We start from the raw sequence: 22,411 nt of genomic DNA on the forward strand, positions 1-22,411 counted from the left end.
TTTCTCCAAAGCCAGTTTTTCCTTCCTAAGGTAGCACACATAAAACTGAAATCAATATTCCAAGTGATGTCTGACCAGTGCTTTGTATGAATGCATAAAACCTCCTTGTTTTTATATTTTGTGCTTCATAGTGAAGACTCACAGCTCCAGCGACCCGGGTTCAATTCTGGGTACTGCCTGTGTGGAGTTTGCAAGTTCTCCCTGTGTCTGCGTGGGTTTCCTCCGGGTGCTCCGGTTTCCTCCCACCACCAAAAGACTTGCAGGTTGATAGGTAAATTGGCCATTATAAATTGCCCCTAGTATAGGTAGGTGGTAGGAGAATATAGGGACAGGTGGGGAGGTGGTAGGAATATGGGATTAGTGTAGGATTAGTATAAATGGGTGGTTGATGGTCGGCACAGACTCGGTGGGCTGAAGGGCCTGTTTCTGTGCTGTATCTCTAAGTAAAAAAAAAGTCAGTTGCCAGCAATCACCAGAGCTGGCAGGCAGTCATAAAGGTGGGGCTAAAGTGTGGCGAGTCGAAGAGACTTAGCAGTTGGCAGGAGAAAAGACAGAAGCACAAGGGGTGAGCCAACTGTGTAACAGCCCCGACAACCAATTCTATCTGCAGCACCTGTGGAAGAGTCTGTCACTCGAGTATTGGCCTTTATAGCCACTTCAGGCACTGCTCCATAAACCTTTGACCACATCCAGGCGCTTACCCATTGTCTCCCGAGACAAGGAGGCCAAAGAAGAAGAGAAGTGAAGACTAGAATTCTGTAAAGTTGTTTTGCTTGCTTAGTGTACTTGCAAGCTATCTTTTGATGGCATATGTCGCTGAATTCTGCTTTGTTCATTTATCTGCCACACTACTTTCCTTTTTAGACTGTATTCCCATCTGCCAGTCTGGCACGTTATAATACAAAATATGATACTGAGCCACAGAAGGAGATATTAGGTCAGATGACCAAGAGCTTGGTTAAAGAGGTAGGTTTTAACAAGTTTCATAAAGGGGCAAAGCAAGGTAGAGGGCAGGAGAGCTTAACGCCTAGACAGCTGCAGGCACAGCCAGCAATGGTGCAGCGATTAAAATCAGGGATGTTCAAGAGGCCAGAATTAGATGAGCACAGATATCTCAGAGGGTTGTGGGCTGGAGGAGAGCACAGAGATAAGGAGGGGTGAGGCCAATGAGGGCTTTGAAAACAAGGGTGTGAATTTTAAAATCAAGACATTGCTTTGACTGGAGCCAATGTAGCTCAGCGAGCACAGAGGTGATAGGTGAATGGGCCTTAATAAGGACACGGGCATCAGAGTTTAGGTTGGGGTCGGCAACCTTAATAACAAAAAGAGCCATTTTTGAAATTTAGTCAAAAACGCCATATCTTAAGAGCCACAATGCTGTTACTCAAATGCCAATAATAATGAAAAACAGGATACACATTTCAACAACATTTTAAAAAGTAAAAAAAAAATTGTTAATTGAATGATACTTTCTTCTGAGTACAATGTTAATAAATGTTTTAAAAACCAAAACGAGCCATTTAATTACCATCAAAATGGATTCGATCGATCAAGGTCGGGGGCCACACAAGTCCTTATTGAGCCGTATGCAGCTCTGGAGCTGCAGGTTACTGATCCCTGGTTTAGGATGATCTCAAGTTTAAAAGGGAAGAATGTGGGAGACCAGCTAAGAGTGTGTTGGAATAGTCAAGTCTAGATGTGACAAAGGCAAGAATGAGGGTTTCAGCAGCAGATGAGCTGAGGCGGGGCGGTCAATGTTACAGAGGTGGAAGTAGGTGGTCTTAGTGATGGTGCAATATGTGGTCAGAAGCTCATCTTGGGGTAAAATATGACACCAAGGCTGCGAAAGGTCTGGTTTAGCCTTACAGTTGTCAGGGAGAGGAATGGAGTTGGTAGTAAGGGAACAGAGTTTGGAGCAGGGACTGAAGACAATGGCTTCAGTCTTCCCAATATTTAATTGGAGGAAATTTCTGCTCATCCAGTATTGAATGTCAGTCAAGCAGTCTGATAATTTAGCAAGAGAGATTGTGGTCAGATAGCACAAGCTGACTGCTGTCAGCGTCCATGTGAAAGCTAACGCTGTGCTTTCAGATGATGTCACTGAGGGGCAGCATGTAGCTTTGAAATCGGAGAGAGTTCAGGATAGATCCTTGGGGAACTCTAGAGGAGTGGGAAGAGAAGCCATTGCGAATTATACTCTGGGTTCAATTAGATAGATAAGAATTGAACCAGGTGAGAGCAGTCCCAGCCAGCTGGACAACAATGGAGAGGCATTTTTATGGTGTGGTCAACCTTGTCAAAAGCTGCAGACAGGTCGAGAAGGACAAGGTGGGATAGTTACCTTTGTCACAGTCACATAAGATGTCTTTTGTGACAAAAGCATTTTGGTACAGTGGTAGGGGTGGAAACTGATTGTGTGGATTCAAACATGGAGTTCCAAGAAAAATAGGCATGGATTTGGGAAGTGACAACACATTCAAGCACTTTGGAGAGGAAGGGAAGGTTGGATATAGGGTGCTAGTTTGCAAGGAGGAGAGGGGCGATGATGGCAGATTTAAAGGAGAGAGGGACAGAGAGAGAACAATATCAGCTAACATGGAGTCCAGAAGGGGAAATTGGGAGGTCAGCAGTTTAGTGGGAATAGGGTCAAGGAATCAGGAGGTGGGTCTCATGGACAAGGCGAGCTTGGAGTAGGCTTGATAGGAGAAAGGAGAGAAACTACAGAAAGATGCAAGTTCAAGACTAGGGTGGCTGGGAGGGGCTTTAGAGAAAGTTTGACCGGGTGGGCTATACTATACCTTCCATCCTAATATCTTGATTGTTCCCTTTATCTCAGCTATCTGTCTCCCACCTTCCAAGCAAATTCCTTTCCATGATACAAGATTGCATTCAACTTCATGTAAATCTATTTTAGCCAGTAACTTTATGAAATACCATCTGAAAATGCAGTAACTGCTATTTCAACAGTACCTCCCTGCTTACAACCTGTACCACAGAGAAGGACAAGAACAGCAATGCCATGGAAACATCATCAACTCCAAGCTTCCTTCCAAGTAACATACCATCCTAACTTGGACATATGCTGCCCTTCCTTCATTATTGCTGAGTTGATATGGAATTCTTTAGTTATCATCCTGGGAGCATCATCACCAAACGACTACACCACCTCCACTTTCTGAAGGCAACCACGGATTGTGAAAAAATGTCAGATCCCAAGAAGAAAACAAAAACATTTCTGGCATTCCCTGATCCTTCTTCATTCAACCATGTCAAAGAACTCTGTTATGTTTGTCAGACATGATCTGCCTTTTACAAAACCATGCAGATTTCTTCCTAATATACTTTTCCAAGTGTTGACATATTCTTAGTTAATTCTAGCAATTTCCCCATTGGTGATGTTAACCTCACTGGTCTGTAGTTACTAAACTTGGCCTTCACTGAATCACAGGATTGTTACAGCGCAGAAGGAGGCCATTTGGCCCATCGTGTCCTCTCTGGCTCTCCGAAAGAGCAATTCACCTAGTGTCATTCCCTCGCCTTCTCCCCATAATGCTGCACATTCTTCCTTTTCAGATAACTGTCTAATTCCCTTTTGAATGCTTCAATTGAACCTGCCTCCACCACACTCTCAGGTAGCGCATTCCAGACCTTAACCACTCGCTGTGTGAAAAAGTTTTTCCTCATGTCGCTTTTGCTTCTCTCACCCATTAATTTAAATCTGTGCTCTCTTGTTCTCAATCCTTTCATGAGTGGGAACAGTTTCCCCCTATCTACTCTGTCCAGACCTCTCATGATTTTGAATACCTCTATCAAATCACCTCTCAGCCTTCTCTTCTCCAAGGAAAACAGTCCCAACTTCTCCAATCGATCTTCATGACTGAAGTTCCTCATCCCTGGAATCATTCTCGTGAATCTTTTCTGTACTCTCTCCAATGCCCTCATGTCTTTCCTAAAGTGCAGCGCCCAGAACTGAGCTGAGGCTGAACTCGTGTCTTACACAAGTTCAACATAACCTCCTTGCTCTTGCACTCTATACCCGTATTAATAAAGCCCAGGACATTATATGCCTTACTAACCACTCTCTCAACCTGTCCTGCCACCTTCAATGACTTATGCACATATACAGCCAGGTCTCTCTGCTCCTGCACCCCCTTTAGAATTGTACCCTTTATTTTATGTTGTCTCTCCATGTTCTTCCCACCAAAATGAATCACTTCACATTTCTCTGCATTGAGCTTCATCTACCACCTACCCACACATTCCACCAACTTATCTATATCCTTTTGCAGTTCTACACTATCCTCCTCACAATTCACAATGCTTCCAAGTTTCGTATCATTCGCAAACTTTGAAATTGTGCCATATACGCCAAGGTCTAGGTCATTAAAATATATTGTTATGAATGAGGCGGGAGGAGTGCACAGTTTATTCTAGTTCCACTTCTCCATGGATCACAACATATATTTAAAGTTTTTTCCACTTACTGATATGGTCAATCATAGAATAAAACACACCAACTAGGTTTTTTTAATAAACAACAAAACTATCAGTTTATTATAAAACAAGTCTTAACCAGTAACGAAGTAAAGCATAAACACACAGATTGAAATATTAAAATTCCCTTTTTACCTTAGTTTCTCACACTCACATGCACACATACACTAGTTAATCAGAAAAATAAAAGGATTTTTGTTTTTACAGCTCTATTACAGACAAAAAAAAAACCCACTTGGGCTGAATACTTGCTCATTCTTGAAGAAACAACAAATGAGATATGTTGTGTTCCAAAACTGGCATACTGACCTCCGAGTATATGTAGACGGGTCACTGGGATCTTTTAGAAAAGTCCTTTTTAGGTGGCATTGAAAATTAATTTAGCAGGCTTTTCTTCAAAGACAGGAGACGAGATGAGTTGACACAAGGAACTTCTCAGGGTCTTTTAGTGAGGTTCTAGAAAGCTGAGCTGGGTTGTGGTCTTCCCTCCCTCCTTGGGACTTTTCTTCTCTCCTTGGAACTTCTCTCCGTTTTTATACAGTTCAACCCCAACTCAAAACAATTCAAAAGTGAAACCGACAGCCGGAGGTCAACCTTTTGACCTCCATCAATCTTGACCTGTCACTTCTTTGTAAACAACTTCTCCAGGTGTCCAAAGCTCTCTGTTGTTTATTGAGCTGGAAGTCAGGTGGTTTCCCGTAAAGGCTTGTTGTTGCTGGAAGTCAAGTGGTTTCCCAGAAAGGCTTGTTTTCCTCACAAGACCCCTCAGTGCCTCTTTTAAAAACATTTCAAGGGACTGTTTTTTCAAAGTCAAGTTACCTTTACATGACCCCCTTTGAAAACCCAAAGTTTAACTTTTCTTCAATCTTTCAAAAACCCTCAAAATGAATCCTCAAAAAATATATTTAACAAAACACAGAGGCACTTTTGTAACAATATCAGAAAAAGCAATGGTCCCAACACTGACCCCTGGGAAATTCCGCTGCAAACCTTCCTCCAGCCCGAAAAACACCCATTAACCACTACTCTTTGTTTCCTGTCACTCAGCCAATTCTGTATCCATGTTGCTACCGTCCCTCTTAGTCCATGAGCTATAACATTGCTCACAAATCTGTTATGTGGCACTGTATCAAACCCTTTTTGAAATTCGATGTACACCACATCAACTGCATTGCCCTCATCAACCCTCTCTGTTACCTCTTCAAAAAACTCCATCAAGTTAGTTAAACATGATTTTCCCTTAAGAAATCCATACTGACTTTCTTTAATTAACCCACATTTGTCCATGTGCCTATTAATTTTATCCCGAATTATTCTTTCTAGAAGTTTCCCCACCACTGAAGTTCAACTGACTGGCCTGTAGTTGCTGGGCTTATCTTGTCACAAGAGTTTTTTTTGTTTGAAAGCTTAGAATTCTGTGTGTTTCTGCGTGTAAGAAAAAGGATTTTCTGTAAACATTGAATGCTGAAACTTGGTGTTTGAACTGAGTAGGACAGACTGCAAGACACCTGTTCCAAACAGCAAGGGAAACGACAGGTCACATGACTTGATTGTTAGTGTTTCAGTTTCATTTCTGCATTGTGAAAGGCCAGTGAACTGGACAGGCTGGAGGCAGAACAACCTAGCTGGAACCTATTTTTGCAGACCAGATAAAAAGACCTCTCTCTAAAAAAGACGGTTTGCCTCTCTTGTAAAAAGAAATTCTATATTTAAGGTGGTGGCGGTGGTCTGCCTGGAGAGAGGAAAAGACCCAGGAAAATATGAGTTACTGCTCTGTGGAGGAAGGCTGCTTTGCTGAGAGGAAGCCCTGCATTTTTTAAAGTTAGCAGATTCTTATTGCCTCCAGCCTCTGAAAAATCTCTGCCTCAGGAGTGATTCCTGTTGCCTCTTATGTTTTGGGAGATCCTGAAAGCTTAAAAAAGTTTCTGTTGCTAGACTGCTATTTCAAAACCCAAGTAGACCTGTTACTACACCCTTTGCTGAAAGATCTGTGGGACACCTGCTGCAGACGAAGTGCTGTGGACGCCTGCCCATCACAGACTGTTCATCAACCTCGCCTGCAGAGACTTCGAGTGGCATCTGGCTATTCAACTCTGGGACACCTCACCGACCCAGAAATATCCTACCAGAACGAGACAACCTAATTATTTTATTATTCCTAAGAAACAGTTGAAAACTAAAACATCCTTTTCTCCCAGTTAACCATTTCTTTTTAATGTATGTGTGTGAGCACGAGGGCTAGGAAGAATAAGAAGTTTGAAAAGGATCCTTTCACATATCGTTATCTCATTATTGTTTAAGACTTAGTTTATTAATAAATAGTTAATTTTGTTGTTGTTTACAGAAACCTGGTTTGGTGTGCTTTATTCTGAGGGACAAATATAGTATTTAATTTGGCTATTTTTCTGGTAGATGGAAAATTTTACTAATATGCTATGACCTGTGGAGTAGTGGGACTGAATTAACAGTGCATTACTCCTGCCTTGGTCATAACACACTTTACACCCTTTTTTGAACAAGGGTGTAATGTTTGCAATTTTCCAGTCCTCTGACACCACTGCCAAGCCTAAGGAAGACCGAAAAATTATGGCCAGTGCCTCTGTGATTTCCATTCTCACTTCCCTCAGTATCCTTGCATGCATCTCATCCTGCCCTGGTGCTTTATCCACTTTAATTACAGACAGTATATCTAATACAGCCTCCTTATAAATTTTAAACCCTTTTAGCATCTGAATTACCTCTTCTTTCATCATTGCCTGGGTTGCATCTTCTTTCTTGGAAAAGACAGATGCAAAGTATTCATTTAATACCTCAGCGATGCCCTCTGCCTCCATGTGTAAATCCCCTTTTTGGTCCCTAATTGGCCCCACTACTTCTTTTACCACCCTTTAACTATTTATATACTTATAGAAAACATTGGGATTCCCTTAATGTTAGCTGCTACTCTCTTTTCATGATCTCTCTTTGCTTCTCTTATTTGCTTTTTCACTTCCCCTCTGGAATTCTATGTTCAGCCTGGTTCTCAATAATATTTTCTACCTGGCATCTATCATAAGCACACTTTATCTTCTTTATCTTAATCTCTACCTCTTTTGTCATCCAGGGGCTCTGGATTTGTTTATCCTACTTTTTCCCTTTGAGGGAATATAACTTGACTGCGCCCGCACTATCTCTTCTTTGAAGGTAGCCCATTGTTCAGCTACCGTTTTTCCTGCCAACCTTTGATTCCAATTTATTTGCTCCAGCTCCATTCTTACCCCATTGAAGTTGGTGTTCTCCCAGTTAATTATTCTTACTCTGGATTGTTCTTTGCCCTTTTCCATAGTCAGCCTAAAACTTATGATAAAATGATCACTGTCCCCTAAATGATCTCCTACTGACACTTGATCCACTTGGCCCACCACATTCCCAAGAACCAGGTCTAGCAGTGCCTCCTTTCTCATTGGACTAGCAACATACTGCTGTAGAAAATTTTTCTGAACACACTCTAGGAACTCTTGTCCTTCACTGTCCTTTAAACTACTACTATCCCAGTCTATGTTTTGATAATTAAAGTCCCCCATTATAACTACCCGATAATTTTTGCACCTCTCTGTAATTTCTTTGCAAATTTGTTCCTCCAGGTCCTTCCCACTGGTTGTTGGCCTATAGACAACACCGAACAATGTAACCGCACCTTTTTTGTTTCTTTGCTCTAGCGAAATTGGTTCTGTCCTCAATCCCTCTGGGACATCCTATTTCTCCAGCACTACAATTCTCTCCCTCATCAATACCGCCACCCCTTCCCCTTTTTTCCCTTTCCTATCTTTTCTGAACACCTCGTATCCAGGAATACCCAGTCTTGCCCTTCTTTGAGCCAGATCTCTGTTACAGCCACATCATATTTCCACATGTCAATCTGTGCCTGTAACTCACCAATCTTATTAACACTCTGTGCATTCACATAAAGCCTGATTTAGACTTTATTACTTTCTCCCTTATTCTGACCCCACCTAATAACTTACTATGCTCTACTCTAGTATTCTATGCACCTTGGTATTCCTCTCTGATATTTCCTCCTGGTTCCCACACCCCTGCCAAGTTAGGTTAAACCCTCCCCTTTCCTTTATGAAGAATAGTGCAGGGCATCCTGTTTTCCAATCCCCGGTAGTAGCCCAGATCCAGAGATCTTTGGAAGGTTATAACTAATGCATCCCCCACTTCCTTGCCCATTTCTTTGAATATGCTTAGGAAGCTGGCAGAACCTATAAGTTTGTTTTTACTTCCATTAATTTATCCATTGCAACTTTTCTATTTATGTTAAAGTTGTTCCCTTAAAATGCTTAGTCCCTCCTGTCGCGAGTATTGTCCTTTTTTATTGTGAAAACTGAAGTAAAATATTCATTTAGGAATTATTTAATTCCTTATATTCTACCAAAGTAATATCCAAATTTGCTCCTTAACGACTGTGTATTTTTCTTGATGTACTTACAAAAATTCTTGAGGCCATCTGGAAGTTTTTTTCATACTTCCTCTTGACAATCCTGTTATTTTTCTGGACTTGTTGCTTTCTGAAACCTTCCTAGACTTCATTTTTGCCACTTGTTTTCATCTTTACTCAATTCTACTATTATTTAATAGTTATCCTGATAACTCTTGTAGATCATGGTTGCATCACCCCTGAAATATGCCTTTTGCCTGTTAGAAATTGTCACAATTTTCAGATTTTGCACTAGACATTCTATTTGGTTTGGCAACACGAATCACTCCTGGAAGCAGACCTCTAGTCCCTTATGATCCAGAGTCCCCTTTTACTGCCCAATATCCAATGGTTTCTGCAACAATGTGAAACACTCGATGGTATGTCATTAATGTTAAGGTTGTATCATTATGTTTTAAAATATTTATGTTGTTCAGGGTTTTGTAACATAGATTTTCCTCTCTGGCTTCCCAATGCATTGTACCCGAGAGGAGACACCTGTCCACCTTTTTCTTCTAAGGTCCAGACTCTAGGTGCTGAATCATCCAAAAATTGGGAGGTAAACAGAGCACAGCTAGAGATCTCTAAGATCAGATATTCTGGCGGCTTAAGGAGATCAGCACTAAATGCTTCCAATTATCCTGGGAGGGAGGATACAAAGAAAATTTCACTTGACTTCAATCTCTAGCCTGCCCCTGGATTACTACAGACCTGCTAATCAGTTGGGTCATAGTTCAGGTTTGGGACATTTATCAACTAGATCCATCAAAGAATGAGCTGGAAGGTCAGGAATGCCACTTTCTACCTCAAAAAAAGAGCTTGCCTTTTAATTATGGACAATGTGTATCAAAACTCCTCTTCAATATTCTATGGTGTCATCATAATATAAAATTTAATTTTAAAGTAATATTCTGAGGATCTGCATCATTGTTACATGTCAAAATAATATGTCTTTGATATTCGGTTCTAATATTTTCTGTTTTCTAATATATTTTCTAATATATCTGTTTCCTTTTAAATTTGTACTCAAAAGCTAATAATTTCAGCTTCTTGAAGTAAGACTGTTATTTTAGATGTTAGCCATAGCTCAGTAGTAATACTCTTGCCTGAGTCAGAAGATTGTGGGTTCAAATTCCACTCCAGAGATTTCAGCATGTAATCTAGGCTGACACTCTAGTGCAGTACTACGGGCAGGGCTGCATTGTTGAAGGTGCCGTCTTTTGGATGAGATGTCAAACCAAAGCCCCATCCTCTCAGGTGCACATAAATGATCCTACGTCACTATTTTGAAGAAGGGTAGTGGAGTTCTTCCGAGATTGTTAGCCAATATTCATCCCTCAACCTATCACTAAAAGAACAGATTATCTGGTCATTATAACCTTACTGTTAATGGGACCTTGTAGTGTGCAAACTGGCTGCCGTGTTTTCCACATTACAATAGTGACTCCATTTCAGAAAGTACTTAATTGGCTGTAAAACACTTTGGGATGTCCTGTGGCTGTGACAGCCTCTACATAAATGCAAGTCTTTCTTGCTTTTTTCATAAAACGTGTCAATTAGAGATAGTTGTCTCCAAATAAATTTGAGCTGGAGATAGTTGGTGCATTTTAATGAACAGTTTAAAACATAGAATTTTACAGCATAGGAGACCATTTGGCCCATTGTGCTTGTGCTGTCTGTCTGTTTGAAAGCGCTATCCAGTTCGTTCTGAATCTGAGTCCAGTGCAGCTCAGCATGTTGATAATTCTATCTTCCAGTGAGGCTTGTTGAGAAATGAAGTGCTGGGCCACTACCAATCCAGGATGGAAAGGGTCCTAAAGGGTATAGGGTTCCTGCAGGGGCAGAGCAGGACACCAGAAGACTGCAGTTTCTGGGAAGAGTGGCGAGAATGCGTAAGAGGAATCAGCTCATTAAAACACCCTCACATCCCACCACACTGGTAGGAAGCAAGTTGAAAGAGATACTCATCCCATCAACTCTCCTCCCAATGCTTTGTATCCATCTGATCACACATCATATTCACCGCTTTGTTTGGGATGCACTTGGTGTATAGAATGTATTGAAACTCACTCCATTTAGATGACATTTTCTATGAAGCATAACCATTGCTGTTTGTAATGTAATGTAAAGACGCATGTAGCATTCTGGCACCCCACCAGGAGAATCATTTTAACTGCAGCTATAGAGATTAAATTGCAGTGCAAGAATATCTAACTTCATTACAACATTTTGCAAACTTACAGAATATGTAAGATAGTGTTATCTCTCCCAATCATTGAACCTTCAGGCAGTGGTTAGCCAATTCTGAGGAAATCATGAGCTCACTGAGGTTGAACCACAGACATTAGCGAATTCACAATCCTTTTTTAAGTTCTTTAATGCTTAAATAAATATTGTAGTAATTTTAGCCTGTAAACTGTGTGAACTTGTGACATTCAAGATAAAAAAAATTGAACCTGCATTTATACAGTCCATTTTACATCTCATGATATTCCAAACAATATTTCATGATATTTCTCAGCCAATGAATTACTCTTGAAGTGCAGTGACTATGAGTTTGTTTGTAAAAACGGCAGCTAAGTTATGTACAGCAAGGTTCCCAAAAAGCAATGAGATGAATGACCATGTAATTTCTTTTTGCTGGTGCTCATTGGGATATAAATGTTATCCAGGAAATTCTCACCCTGCTCCTTCAACTACTACAAGGCAGGATGAACAGGGTTGCAATTTAATGTTTCATCTGTAAAACGAGCACTGCAGCATTACCTAAGTACTCCAATGAAGTGCCAGCCTAGATTATGTGCTGGAGTCCTGGAGTAAGGCTTGAACCCATAAATTTCCTGACTCAGAGTCAAGAATGCTATCACTGAGCCAAGGCCGTCACAAATGGATCTGGAAAATAACACATACATGTAACAAATGCACAGTTTTCATCCGATGTGAAATGGGCAAATATCTGTATTTTTACATAACTTTAGGTAGACGGGGTAAACGTAATTAAAGAATTGGTTTCACTTGCTGCAGTTTTAAAATAATTCCTTTGTCTAACTGGCCAATAAAACAATTGTCAAGCTATAGCCATGGCTTCAATGAGCAGCAGCTGACTTGTTTATTAATAGAAACATAGAAAAATAGGAGTAGGCCATTCGGCCCTTCGAGCCTGCACCACAATTCAATACGATCATGGCTGATCAACCAAACTCAGTACCCTGTTCCCGCTTTCTCCCCATATCCCTTGATCCCTTTAGCCCTAAGAACTATATCTAACTCTTTCTTGAATTAATGATTTAGCCTCAACTGCTTTCTGTGGTAGACAATTTCACAGGTTCACCACTCTCTGGGTGGTTCTCTGGCTAGGCCAGCATTTATTGCCTATCCCTAACTTCCCTTGAGAAGGTGGTGATAAGCTGCCTTCTTGAACCGCTGCAGTCCTTGGGTATAGGTACACCAGGAGTGCTGTTAGGAAGGCTGCTGCCTGTGCTCAAATACAGACCATTTGACGCAACAAACCCTAAACATTCATTCCCTCCACCACTGGCGCACTGCGGCTGTAGTGTGCACCATCTACACATTGCACTGCAGCAATTTGTCAAGGCTTCTTCGTCAGCACCTCTCAAACCCGTGACCTCGAGTACCTAGTGGGACCAAGTGTGCGGAAATACCATGACCTCCAAGTTCCCTTCCAAGTCTCACACCATCCCAACTTGGAAGTATATTGCCATTCCTTTTTTTTTTATTCGTTCATGGGATGTGGGCATCGCTGGCAAGACCAGCAATTATTGCCTATCCCTAACTTCCCTTGAGAAGGTGGTGGTGAGCTGTCTTCTTGAACTGCTGCAGTCCTTGAGGTATAGGTACACCAGCAGTGCTGTTAGGAAGGGAGTTCCAGAATTTTGAGCCAGTGACAGTGAAGAAACAGCGATATGGTTCCAAGTTAAGATGGTGTGTGGCTTGGAGGGCAACTTGCAGGTTGTGGTGTTTCCATGCATCTGCTGCCCTTGTCCTTCTAGGTGGTAGAGGTCGCGGGGTTGGAAAGTGCTGTCGAAGGAGCCTTGGTGAGTTGCTGCAGCGCGGCTTGTAGATGGTACACACTGCTGCCACTGTGCGTCGTTGGTGAAGGGAATGACTGTTGAAGGTGGTGGATGGGATGCAGTGGGCTGCTTTGTCCTGGATGATGTTGAGCTTCTTGCGTGTTGTTAGAGCCGTACCCTTCCAGGCAAGTGGAGAGTAGGAGAGTATTCCATCACACTCCAGACTTGTGCCTTGTAGATGGTGGACAGGCATTGGGGAGACAAAAGGTAAGTTACCCGTCGCAGAATTCCCAGCCTCTGACCTGCTCTTGTAGCCACAGTATTTATGTGGCTAGTCCAGTTCAGTTTCTGGTCAATGGCAACCCCCAGGATGTTGATAGTGGGGGATTCAGTGATAGTAATGCCATTGAACATCAAGGGGAGATGGTTAGATTCTCTCTTGTTTGAAATGGTCATTGCTTGGCACTTATGTGGCGCGAATGTTACTTGCCACTTATCAGCTCAAGCCTGAATGTTGTGCGGGTCTTGCTGCATCTGGACACGGACTGCTTCAGTATCCGAGGAGTCTCAAATGGTACTGAACATTGTGCAATCATCAGCAAATATCACCACTTCTGACCTTATGATGGAGGGAAGTTCATTGATAAAGCAGCTGAAGATGGTTGGGCCTAGGACACTACCCTGAGGAACTCCTGCAGTGACATCCCCGGAGTGAGAAGATTAACCTTTAACAACCACAACAATCTTCTTTTGTGCTAGGTATGACTCCAACCAATGGAGAGTTTTGCCCCTGATTCCCATTGACTCCAGTACTGCTAGTGCTCCTTGATGCCACACTCGGTCAAATGCTGTCTTGAGTTCCGCTCTTTTGCCCATGTTTTGACCAAGGCTGTATTGAGGTCAGGAGCGGAGTGTCCCTGCTGGAACCCAAAATGAGCTTCAGTGAGGTTATTGCTGAGTAAGTGCCGTTTGATAGCACTGTCGACGATCCCTTACGTTACTTTCCTGATGATCAAGAGTAGATAGGGCGGTAATTGGCCAGGTTGGATTTCTCCTGCCTTTTGTGTACATGACATACTTGGGCAATTTTCCACATTTCCGGGTAGATGGCAGTGTTGTAGCTATACTGGAACAGCTTGGCTAGGGGCGTAGCGAGTTCTGGAGCACAAGTCTTCAGTACTATTGCTGGAAGACTTGCTGAATCGTTGCTGGGTCAAAATCCTGGAACTCCCTACCAAACAGCACTGTGGGAGTACCTTCACCACAAGAACTGCAATGGTTCAAGGGAGTGGCTCACCACCATCTTCTCAGGGGCAATTGGAGAGAGGTAGTGGATGCTCGCTTTGACAATGCCCACATTCCCACGAATGAATAAAATAAATCCATACCAGTTTATTTGACTTTGAAGCTCACCAATGGGTGAATCTAATCCTGTCCTGAGTTAAGATCAATGCATACACATTTTTCAGCGGGAGTCACTTGACAGAAATCAGAGGTGCTGAGGCCAATTGTACCAGCCCACAGGTCAGACAACTGGGTACTTGAGTTTTTTGATGACATAACTGAGAGGGTTGATGAGGGTAATGCGATTGATGTGTACATGGAATTCCAAAAGGCATTTGATAAAGAGCCACATACCAAGCTTGTCAGCAAAGTTAGAGCCCATGGAATAAATGGGACAGTGGCAACACGGATACAAAATTGGCTGAGTGACAGGAAATGGAGTGGTCGTGAACCGTTGTCTTCTGGATTGGAGGAAGATATATAGTGTGGTTCCCCAAAGATTGGTGTAAGGACCCCTGCTTTTCTTGATATATATTAATGACCTATATTTGAGTGTACAGGGCATCATTTCAAAATTTGTAGATGACACAAAACTTGGAAGTATTGTGAATTGTGAGGAGGATAGTGATAAACATCAAGAGGACGTAGACAGGCTGGTGCAATGGATGCAGAAGTGGCAGATGAAATTTAATGCAGAAAAGTGTGAAGTGATTCATTTCACCCAGAGGTGAATCTGGAATGTCCTGCCTGAAGGGATAGTAGAGGCAGGAACCCTCACAACATTTAAGAAGTATTTAGATGAGCACTTGAAACGTCTTAGCATACAAGTGCTGGAAAATGGGATTAGAATAGTTAGGTGCTTGATGGCCGGCACAGACACGATGGGCCTGTTTCTGTGCTGTATAACTCTATGACTCTATTTTGGTAGGAAGAATGAGGAGAGGCAATATAAAATAAAGAGTACAATTCTAAAGTGGGTGCAGGAGCAGAGGGAGCTGGGGGTGTATGTGCACAAATCATTGAAAGTGGCAGGGCAGGTTGAGAAAGCAGTTAATAAAGCATATGAGATCCTGAGCTTTATAATTTGAGCCATATAGTACAAAAACAAGGAAGTTATGATAAATATGTATAAAACACTAGTTCGGCTTCAACTCTAGTATTGTGTCCAATTCTGGGCCCCGTGCGTTAGGAAGGATCTGAAGGTATTGGAGAGGGTGCGAGAAAGAATCACGGAATCGTTCCGGGGATGAAGAACTTCAGTTACGTGCATTGTTTGGAGAAGCTAGAAGAGAAGATTAAGAGGGGATTTGATGGAGGTGTTCAAAATCATGAGGGGTCTGGACAGAGTAGATAGAGAGAAAATGTTCCCGTGGTGGAACTAAGGAGAACCCGAGGTCATCGTTTGAAGGTCATATGTAAAAGAAACAATGGCGAGATGAGGAAGAATTTTTTTACGCAGTGAGTATTTAGGATCGGGAAAGCACTGTCTGAGAGTGTGGTGAAGGCAGTTTCAACTGTGGCTTTCAAAAGAGAACTGGTTAACTACCTGAAGGGGAAACATTTGCAGGGCAACGGGGAAAAGGCAGAGGAGTAGGTCTAGGTTTTGCTGGACAGCCGGCACAGACACGACGGGCCGAATGGCCTCCTTTGTGCTTTAACCATTCTGTGATTCTAATGGGAAATTGAACCGAGAACTTTTGGCTAGTGTGGTTTCCAGCACAACAGTCCAGACAATTTTTCTTTACAAAAAGTAACAAGTCAGCGAACAGCCCTGAACTGCAGCCAATAATTTCCCCTCAATAACGTTTCTGGGCGTTTGCGCTCACCTGTCTATAGTACGCAAGGTGAGGACTACATTTCCCTGGGCCCCGCGGGAGCGCCGGCAGGATGTGGGTGGTTGTTGGCGGAAGCGGAAGGTGGTGAGGGGGCGGCCGGCTGCTGACGGGAGGTCTCGCACCCGTGTATCCGGGCTCGGCGCGCGACGTTCTTCCTTTGGCGCCGGCGGCTGTTGAAGCGCAGCTTCCATGTGCGCATCGGCGGCTCGGTGAGAGGCCGCGATAGTAGTAGTAGTAATAGTAGTAGCAGTAAGCAGTGGGGCGGCTCAGCAGCCAGAACACGGTTATATATATTTTTTAAAAAACGAAGGAGAAAAGACGTGACTTGTTAATTTTTTTTAAAAATTGAACGTCGATTCTCTTCGAGAGCGCGACAGAGAAACTTCCAATGGATCCGAATAAAATCATCGAGGCCCTGAGGGGGACCATGGACCCCGCGCTGAGGGAGGCGGCCGAGCGACAGCTCAACGAGGTAACAATTAATTGCAGCCCAGGCGCCGGCTTTTTGCAAGTGTTGATGTGCGTCGAATGTGAAATCCATGATTTGGGGCCACTGCCAGCCAGGCCTCGGCGTTGGCGTTAGCCCCAGTGCCGTGTCCCGCAGCCGGCAACCATGTTACGAATATTTTGCGTTTCTCACGCCCAAAATCGCACGTAACGGTTCACAACGTTCTTGGAGTCGACTTAATTTCTAACATGCAGATTATTGCTTCCTCCTTACTAGGCGCAATGAACTGACGAATAGTTAACATGTCTAATGAGTTTGTATTTATGCCAATCGAGTTTTTCTTCATGCACCAAGTGGATTACGAACTTTATTCTGCGTATATAGTTGGAATATGGATACAGCATTCGTCCCTGAGCGATAACCTTTGTTTTCCTAATAAAGCAAAATACTGTAGATGCTGGAAATCATCTCGTTTTCCTAATTTGTTAACCAAATAAAAATATGGCTGAAACGTTCAAGTAGGGAGTTCTCTTGTCAAAGTTGAGAACCAACTTTTTTGAGGGTGCTTTAGTTTTGTTTACATGTCCACCCTTCCACACCCTGCGCCCCCATTTTCTTTTTACTTAACTCCTGCTACATGTGGCTTTTACCCAGTCGTCTGCTAGTGCCCTGCTTGACTAGACTGTCGAGCGGGATGCCTTCACTTTGTGGATGAGTGAAGAATGGAACCTACTCTGTAGCACTGATTACGAATGCGCCAGTACTTAACGACAATGTTGGCTTGAGTGTTGCAGACTTTATGGCAGGGAAAGGGAAAAAGAGAAGTATAAGAAAAGCAAAATATTGCGGGCGCTGGAAATCTGAAATAAAAACAAATGCTGGAAATACTCAGCAGGTCTGGCAACATCTGTGGAGAGAGAAGCAGAGTTAACGTTTCAGGTCAGTGACCCTTCAGAAAGATCCGTATCTTCGTTAACTCTCGTCTACATGTAAATGAAAATACAAGGATTAGCTCATCACAAAACACTTCCTGTCTGCCTTGCTGTTACATTTGAGCAAGCTGGATTTAGATATTAAATCAATTTCTGCAAAATACAGCTTGATGACCAAGCTGGTGGATAAGTGCAAGGTACGTTCTACCTGATGGTACATTCTATGTGATGGACAGCATTCTGGTGCTCCTGATTCTGATCAGCACTGGGGCAAATCTAGCTTGGAATTCCTACCAATACATTGAGTTCTAAAAAACTTATGAAGAAAGCTGGAGCATTTGGGGAATAATGTATTTGTTTCCTGTTTGTTACTTTTCGCTCCTCCTTTCCTGAACACATTTATCCTTTTGTCAGAGTTCAGCTCATGGATGCTATCGCCCTGTGGTACTTGTCCAAGCAACTATTCTACATATGAGCTTTAGCAGTGAATGCTGGTAGATTATTGTACTATAGGGTATCACTTGTCACCCACATACCTCCACATACCACATACATATAGGGACCAGCCATCAGGCATGGGAAACTTGTCCAGTATTCATATGAACCTTGGCAGTGAGTATTAGGTTTTTGAACCACAGGGGGACATCACCTGACACTTGCTTGTCGACTAGCAGGAAACAGCAATCAGTAAGAATCCTGGCTAATGTTTTTCTTTTTCTCTCTTTCATCTCTACTCTTTGCCCTCTTGCCCCTTCCCCCACCACATCATGATCCAAGATTTGCATCTCGTTTATGTAGAATTAATTGATTAGTTAATTTATAATATCAAACAAGGCCCCAGAATGTGTTTCACAATTTTTGAATAAAGTATTTGCTGGTATCTGTTGGGAAGTACACTTGGTTGCCATAACTGTTATTAATGTTTAGTTTTGATTTACTTAACTTAGGAACACAGAGTCCTAGTTTCAGAATCCATGCTCATTTCAAATATGTTTGGATACTTACAGTAGTTATGATTTCAGGCCAGTTTGTCTGAGTTTGCCATGAGCAACTGGCCCGGATTTTCTTTTTTCAATAGCAGCGACCACTGAGAAGTTCACTGCTATTGAAAGATGCAATGGCACTGCAATTTCCAGCGACCTGACCTACACAAATCCAGAAGTTGTGGCGTGCCTCTATGGGCTGATGGTCCAGCCGTTCCAATTCTTAAAGTGACAGGGGCCATTAATTTGAGAATTTGGCCTATTTGCCCACAACTTGCACAGATTATTTTGCATGCAAAATGTTAGGACTCATAATCGCAGGCATAGGTCAGCAAAGTTAGTGAAACTAAATGTCAGGTAGGGTAAATGAAATTATCAGCTATAAAATCTAAGGTTTTGATATCATTGGCAATAAATATGTTCTTTATGATTCCCATAGCTTAGCTGCAGGAGTGGGGTAAAGGCGAGCATCCGGATGGCGATGGACAGCCCTGGCAGACTTTTAGCTTAACTTACTTTTATGACAAAGTATTCAAAGTTATTTAAAAGTTAATCAATTTTAAAAAGTGTCAAGTTCTAAATTTAAAAAAAAATCACCTGTCATTGAGCTGAGGACTGACCTCTAGGGGTATGTCTTCAGCTCATGACATCACTAGGGGGCGTGGCTTCACCAGCAATGCACCACGTTAGAAGCCCTCGCTGTTTCTCCTGACACTAGGCCCTGCTGGCACAAGAAGAGGAAGTTTTCGCTGCAGCTTCCAGACCAGGTAAGTACGGATTTTTTTGTGCACTCAGCAGTGAGTGCCGCTGCTTTACTGCTTACAGGAAACTGGGCTCTTCCAGAACAATTTTAACCTGATTTCAGAAAAATATTTTCAGATTATATGGCTACAATGACAGCGCCATTAACAAGTCAAATTCAAACGTGTAATGGAACACAGTTTTAAAAAATATATATTGCATAAAATATAAATTTGAGAATCAGTCATTGGAAAAGAAATATCTTCATGTCTTGTCAAAATGTGAATCAGTAAAAACATTAGTGGAAATATCTGACACAACATATAGTGTTCATTTCTGCCTTTTCCAAAGTGTATTTTCTGTAAGGAAGCTGTGATGCAACTCAAACCTCTCCATCTCTTGCTAAGAACCGTTTACCTTGGTAATTGCAGTATTCCTGCAGTGGCTGCAAATTAGCTCTGGCAGTCTACTAGAAATTCTATTTTAATTTTTATCTATAACAGTAATTTTAACTTTACAATTAAAGATTAAATATTTTGGCCAAATGGACTAATGATTACTGTACCTATATGGGGCTGAGATGGAGCTGACTACTCTAGGAATCAGACATAGTGCAGTTGCACCTTAGGTTGAAAAGGACAAGTCCCTTCCCCACTCCCTTCACTTCTTCCTAATGTAAAGTAAGTTAGTAATCAACAGTAATATAACAGTTGTCAGCCTGGATTATTGGATGTATTGAAAGAAATTTTGCAAGAAATATGTTCTGAAGGATTAGACTTTACCAGATTATTTTAAGAACACATTTAGTATGAACATTGATTTCCATAACCTCAAACTTTAGCTAAGTCTTTATTTTCAAGCCAGCATAAATTCCAACATGACTTTCAGGTTTTCCATGTCTGACATTTCTCCAAGATCCACACATCCACGACTATTCACTTATCCTTTGTCTCTTTAGTGTCTACTTGTATTAATATGCTTATCCACATCTCCATTTTTGCATTTTGGAAAAGATCTGTTCCTGAAATGCTAACTTGCTTGTTCTCTGCTTAGGCGCTGGCTGATCTGTGTTTCTAGCATTTTCTGTTTTGTTTCATTTGCAGTCCGTATAGTATTTTGCTTTTTACTTTGACTGTTTTGGTCCTGGGTTTGTGCTGATACAGCTTCTCTCAAAAAAAAAAGATATCCGTTGCAATGACTATTGTTGACCTTGTTCCCAGTTGCTCTCCAGTAACTCCTACTGGAAAGTGGGTAGCATATGAGGAAAGGTTTGGACTTAACTATAGTGTTGTCCAGTGTTGAATAGTTTGCTATTGCTGATGCATAACTAATACCCACTTGACGATATACGAGATCTGGTTGTTGTAAGCGTACTCTGGAAAGAGTTAGCACCTTTTAGGAAAGGAAGAAAATTGGAAACGTGACTACCAATACTCCTAGCATTTTGTACAGGAGAGTGTTGCCACTCCATTGAGATAAATCAGAAATTTGAATTGGAAGATTGAATATTGCACACTCTTCTTTAACCCCTTGTAGTTTGGATCATATCAAGAGAAACTGATGGAATGAAATAAACTTCTTGGTTGTAGAAGTTAGTCCTGCATGAAATAAGTTTGAACAATATCAGTCTGGTCCTTGAGAAGGAATTTGCAGCATAAAACTGCCCAACATTCAGCAGTAAACTGCCTCAGTCATATTAGCCAAAATGATAACTGGTTGGGAAGTGGAGGGAAACGATTCATACTGATGTTGTAGGGGCTGCTTATCTAAGATTGGGGTTAAAGTGTATTGAGATTATGGCATATTGTAGGATGGGGTAGAGCAGAGGTAGCTTTACATTGCATCTAGGCATGGTGGGAGCACTCTTTGCCATCAGATCAAATCAGAAATGTTTCTCAGCCCTAATTCCTCTTGTCTTAATATGAAATTGCAATCTGCATTTGTGCTTTTAAATAGTTGAATATGCATGTTTAATATATTTTTATCTTTGTACATTACAGGCCAACAAAGCTGTTACCTTTGTATCAACTCTGCTTCAAATTACAATGTCAGATCAACTGGATTTGCCTGTGAGGCAAGCAGGTAAGTGATTAACTGTCTAGAAAAAAAAGTGCAATGGAGCCAAAAGCAGCTGAGTTAGACCCTTCCATATTATTGAGTATATGTTTTCCTAGATATTGGTATATAGCTTCTGAGTAATACCTTTTTGATCTAATGTGATTATTCGCTACATTTAGTTCTGCATGTTGCATCATAGTATGGTCAATAGCGAGAAATAATTTGGAAATATTAAAAAGTATAATGCTTTAAATTTACTGTATATTCAAAATATGTCCAAATGTGTGGACAAGTAAGTTGATTCTAAACCATTCCACGTCCTGCTACTTTTATAAAAAAAAAATGTTTCGCTCTTTATCTGTCAGAGTGCAAGTGTGGGAAATGGACTGTCTCCAAAAATGAATAGCTTTGAAAGTAGAAATAAGCATAAATACAGTAATTCAGCTAATATCAGTTACAGCTTTATTATTTAACCATTAAACTGCAAAATTATTTTAAGTATTATAATTTGGCCCTGTTTTCCATGTCCCGTTTATTTTTTCATTTCCTGTCCTAATTGTCATTTTACTTTTTCTCTCTCTCATCCTTCTTTTCTCAATTTTTACTTTGAAAATACTAGTTGCTTTATTTAAATTTCTCACTGACTCAGTATCCATTTTGGAAGTGGCAGCTACTTTTAAAGAAAGTTTGCTTGGTGGTAAGGCTCTTTTTAGTCTATTAAAGGCAGGTGATTCTTTGGGCACTTTTTTCTGAGATTCAAACAGGAAGGGAAGAAAACTTACTCCTATGGCTGTGACTGGGTACGTGCAATGCCCAGTGTAGCACTAAATGATACAAACCAAGTTTGGTTCCCAGCCTCTGGTTTGGCTGGTTTCAGGTGGGGTGAAATTCGGCCCAACAGATCCATGCCTGTGTTTATCTTCCATATGAGCCTCCTCCTCTTAGTCCCATCAACATATCATTGTAGGCCTTTCTCCCTCATGTTGATTTAGCTTCCCCTTAAATGCCTCTGTGCTAGTCTCCTCAACTACCCATTGTGATGGCGCTTTTCTCGTTCTAACTGGTCTCTGGGTAAAGAAGTTTCTCCTGAATTTCCTATTGGATTTATTAGTGACTAACTTATATTATGGGCCCTAGTTCTGTCCT

At 41.7% G+C, this 22,411-nt stretch overlaps 1 protein-coding gene across 3 annotated transcripts in view; it reads left to right on the forward strand.

Moving 5' to 3' along the window:
- The first annotated feature begins 16,235 nt into the window (after window positions 1-16,235).
- ipo7 (importin 7) overlaps window positions 16,236-22,411 on the forward strand; it is an 83,069-nt gene continuing 76,893 nt past the window's right edge. For all 3 annotated transcript variants that reach the window (XR_010976360.1, XM_068046373.1, XM_068046374.1), the window contains exons 1-2: window positions 16,236-16,575; window positions 21,208-21,289. Coding sequence is in view for 2 of the 3 variants with exons in the window: in XM_068046373.1 (XP_067902474.1) it covers window positions 16,492-16,575; window positions 21,208-21,289 (166 nt within the window). In the remaining variant the exon portion in view is untranslated. The remainder of the gene's footprint in view (window positions 16,576-21,207; window positions 21,290-22,411) is intronic.

This window comes from Heterodontus francisci, chromosome 14, assembly GCF_036365525.1.
Source record: "Heterodontus francisci isolate sHetFra1 chromosome 14, sHetFra1.hap1, whole genome shotgun sequence".
Classification (NCBI taxonomy): Eukaryota; Metazoa; Chordata; class Chondrichthyes; order Heterodontiformes; family Heterodontidae; genus Heterodontus; species Heterodontus francisci.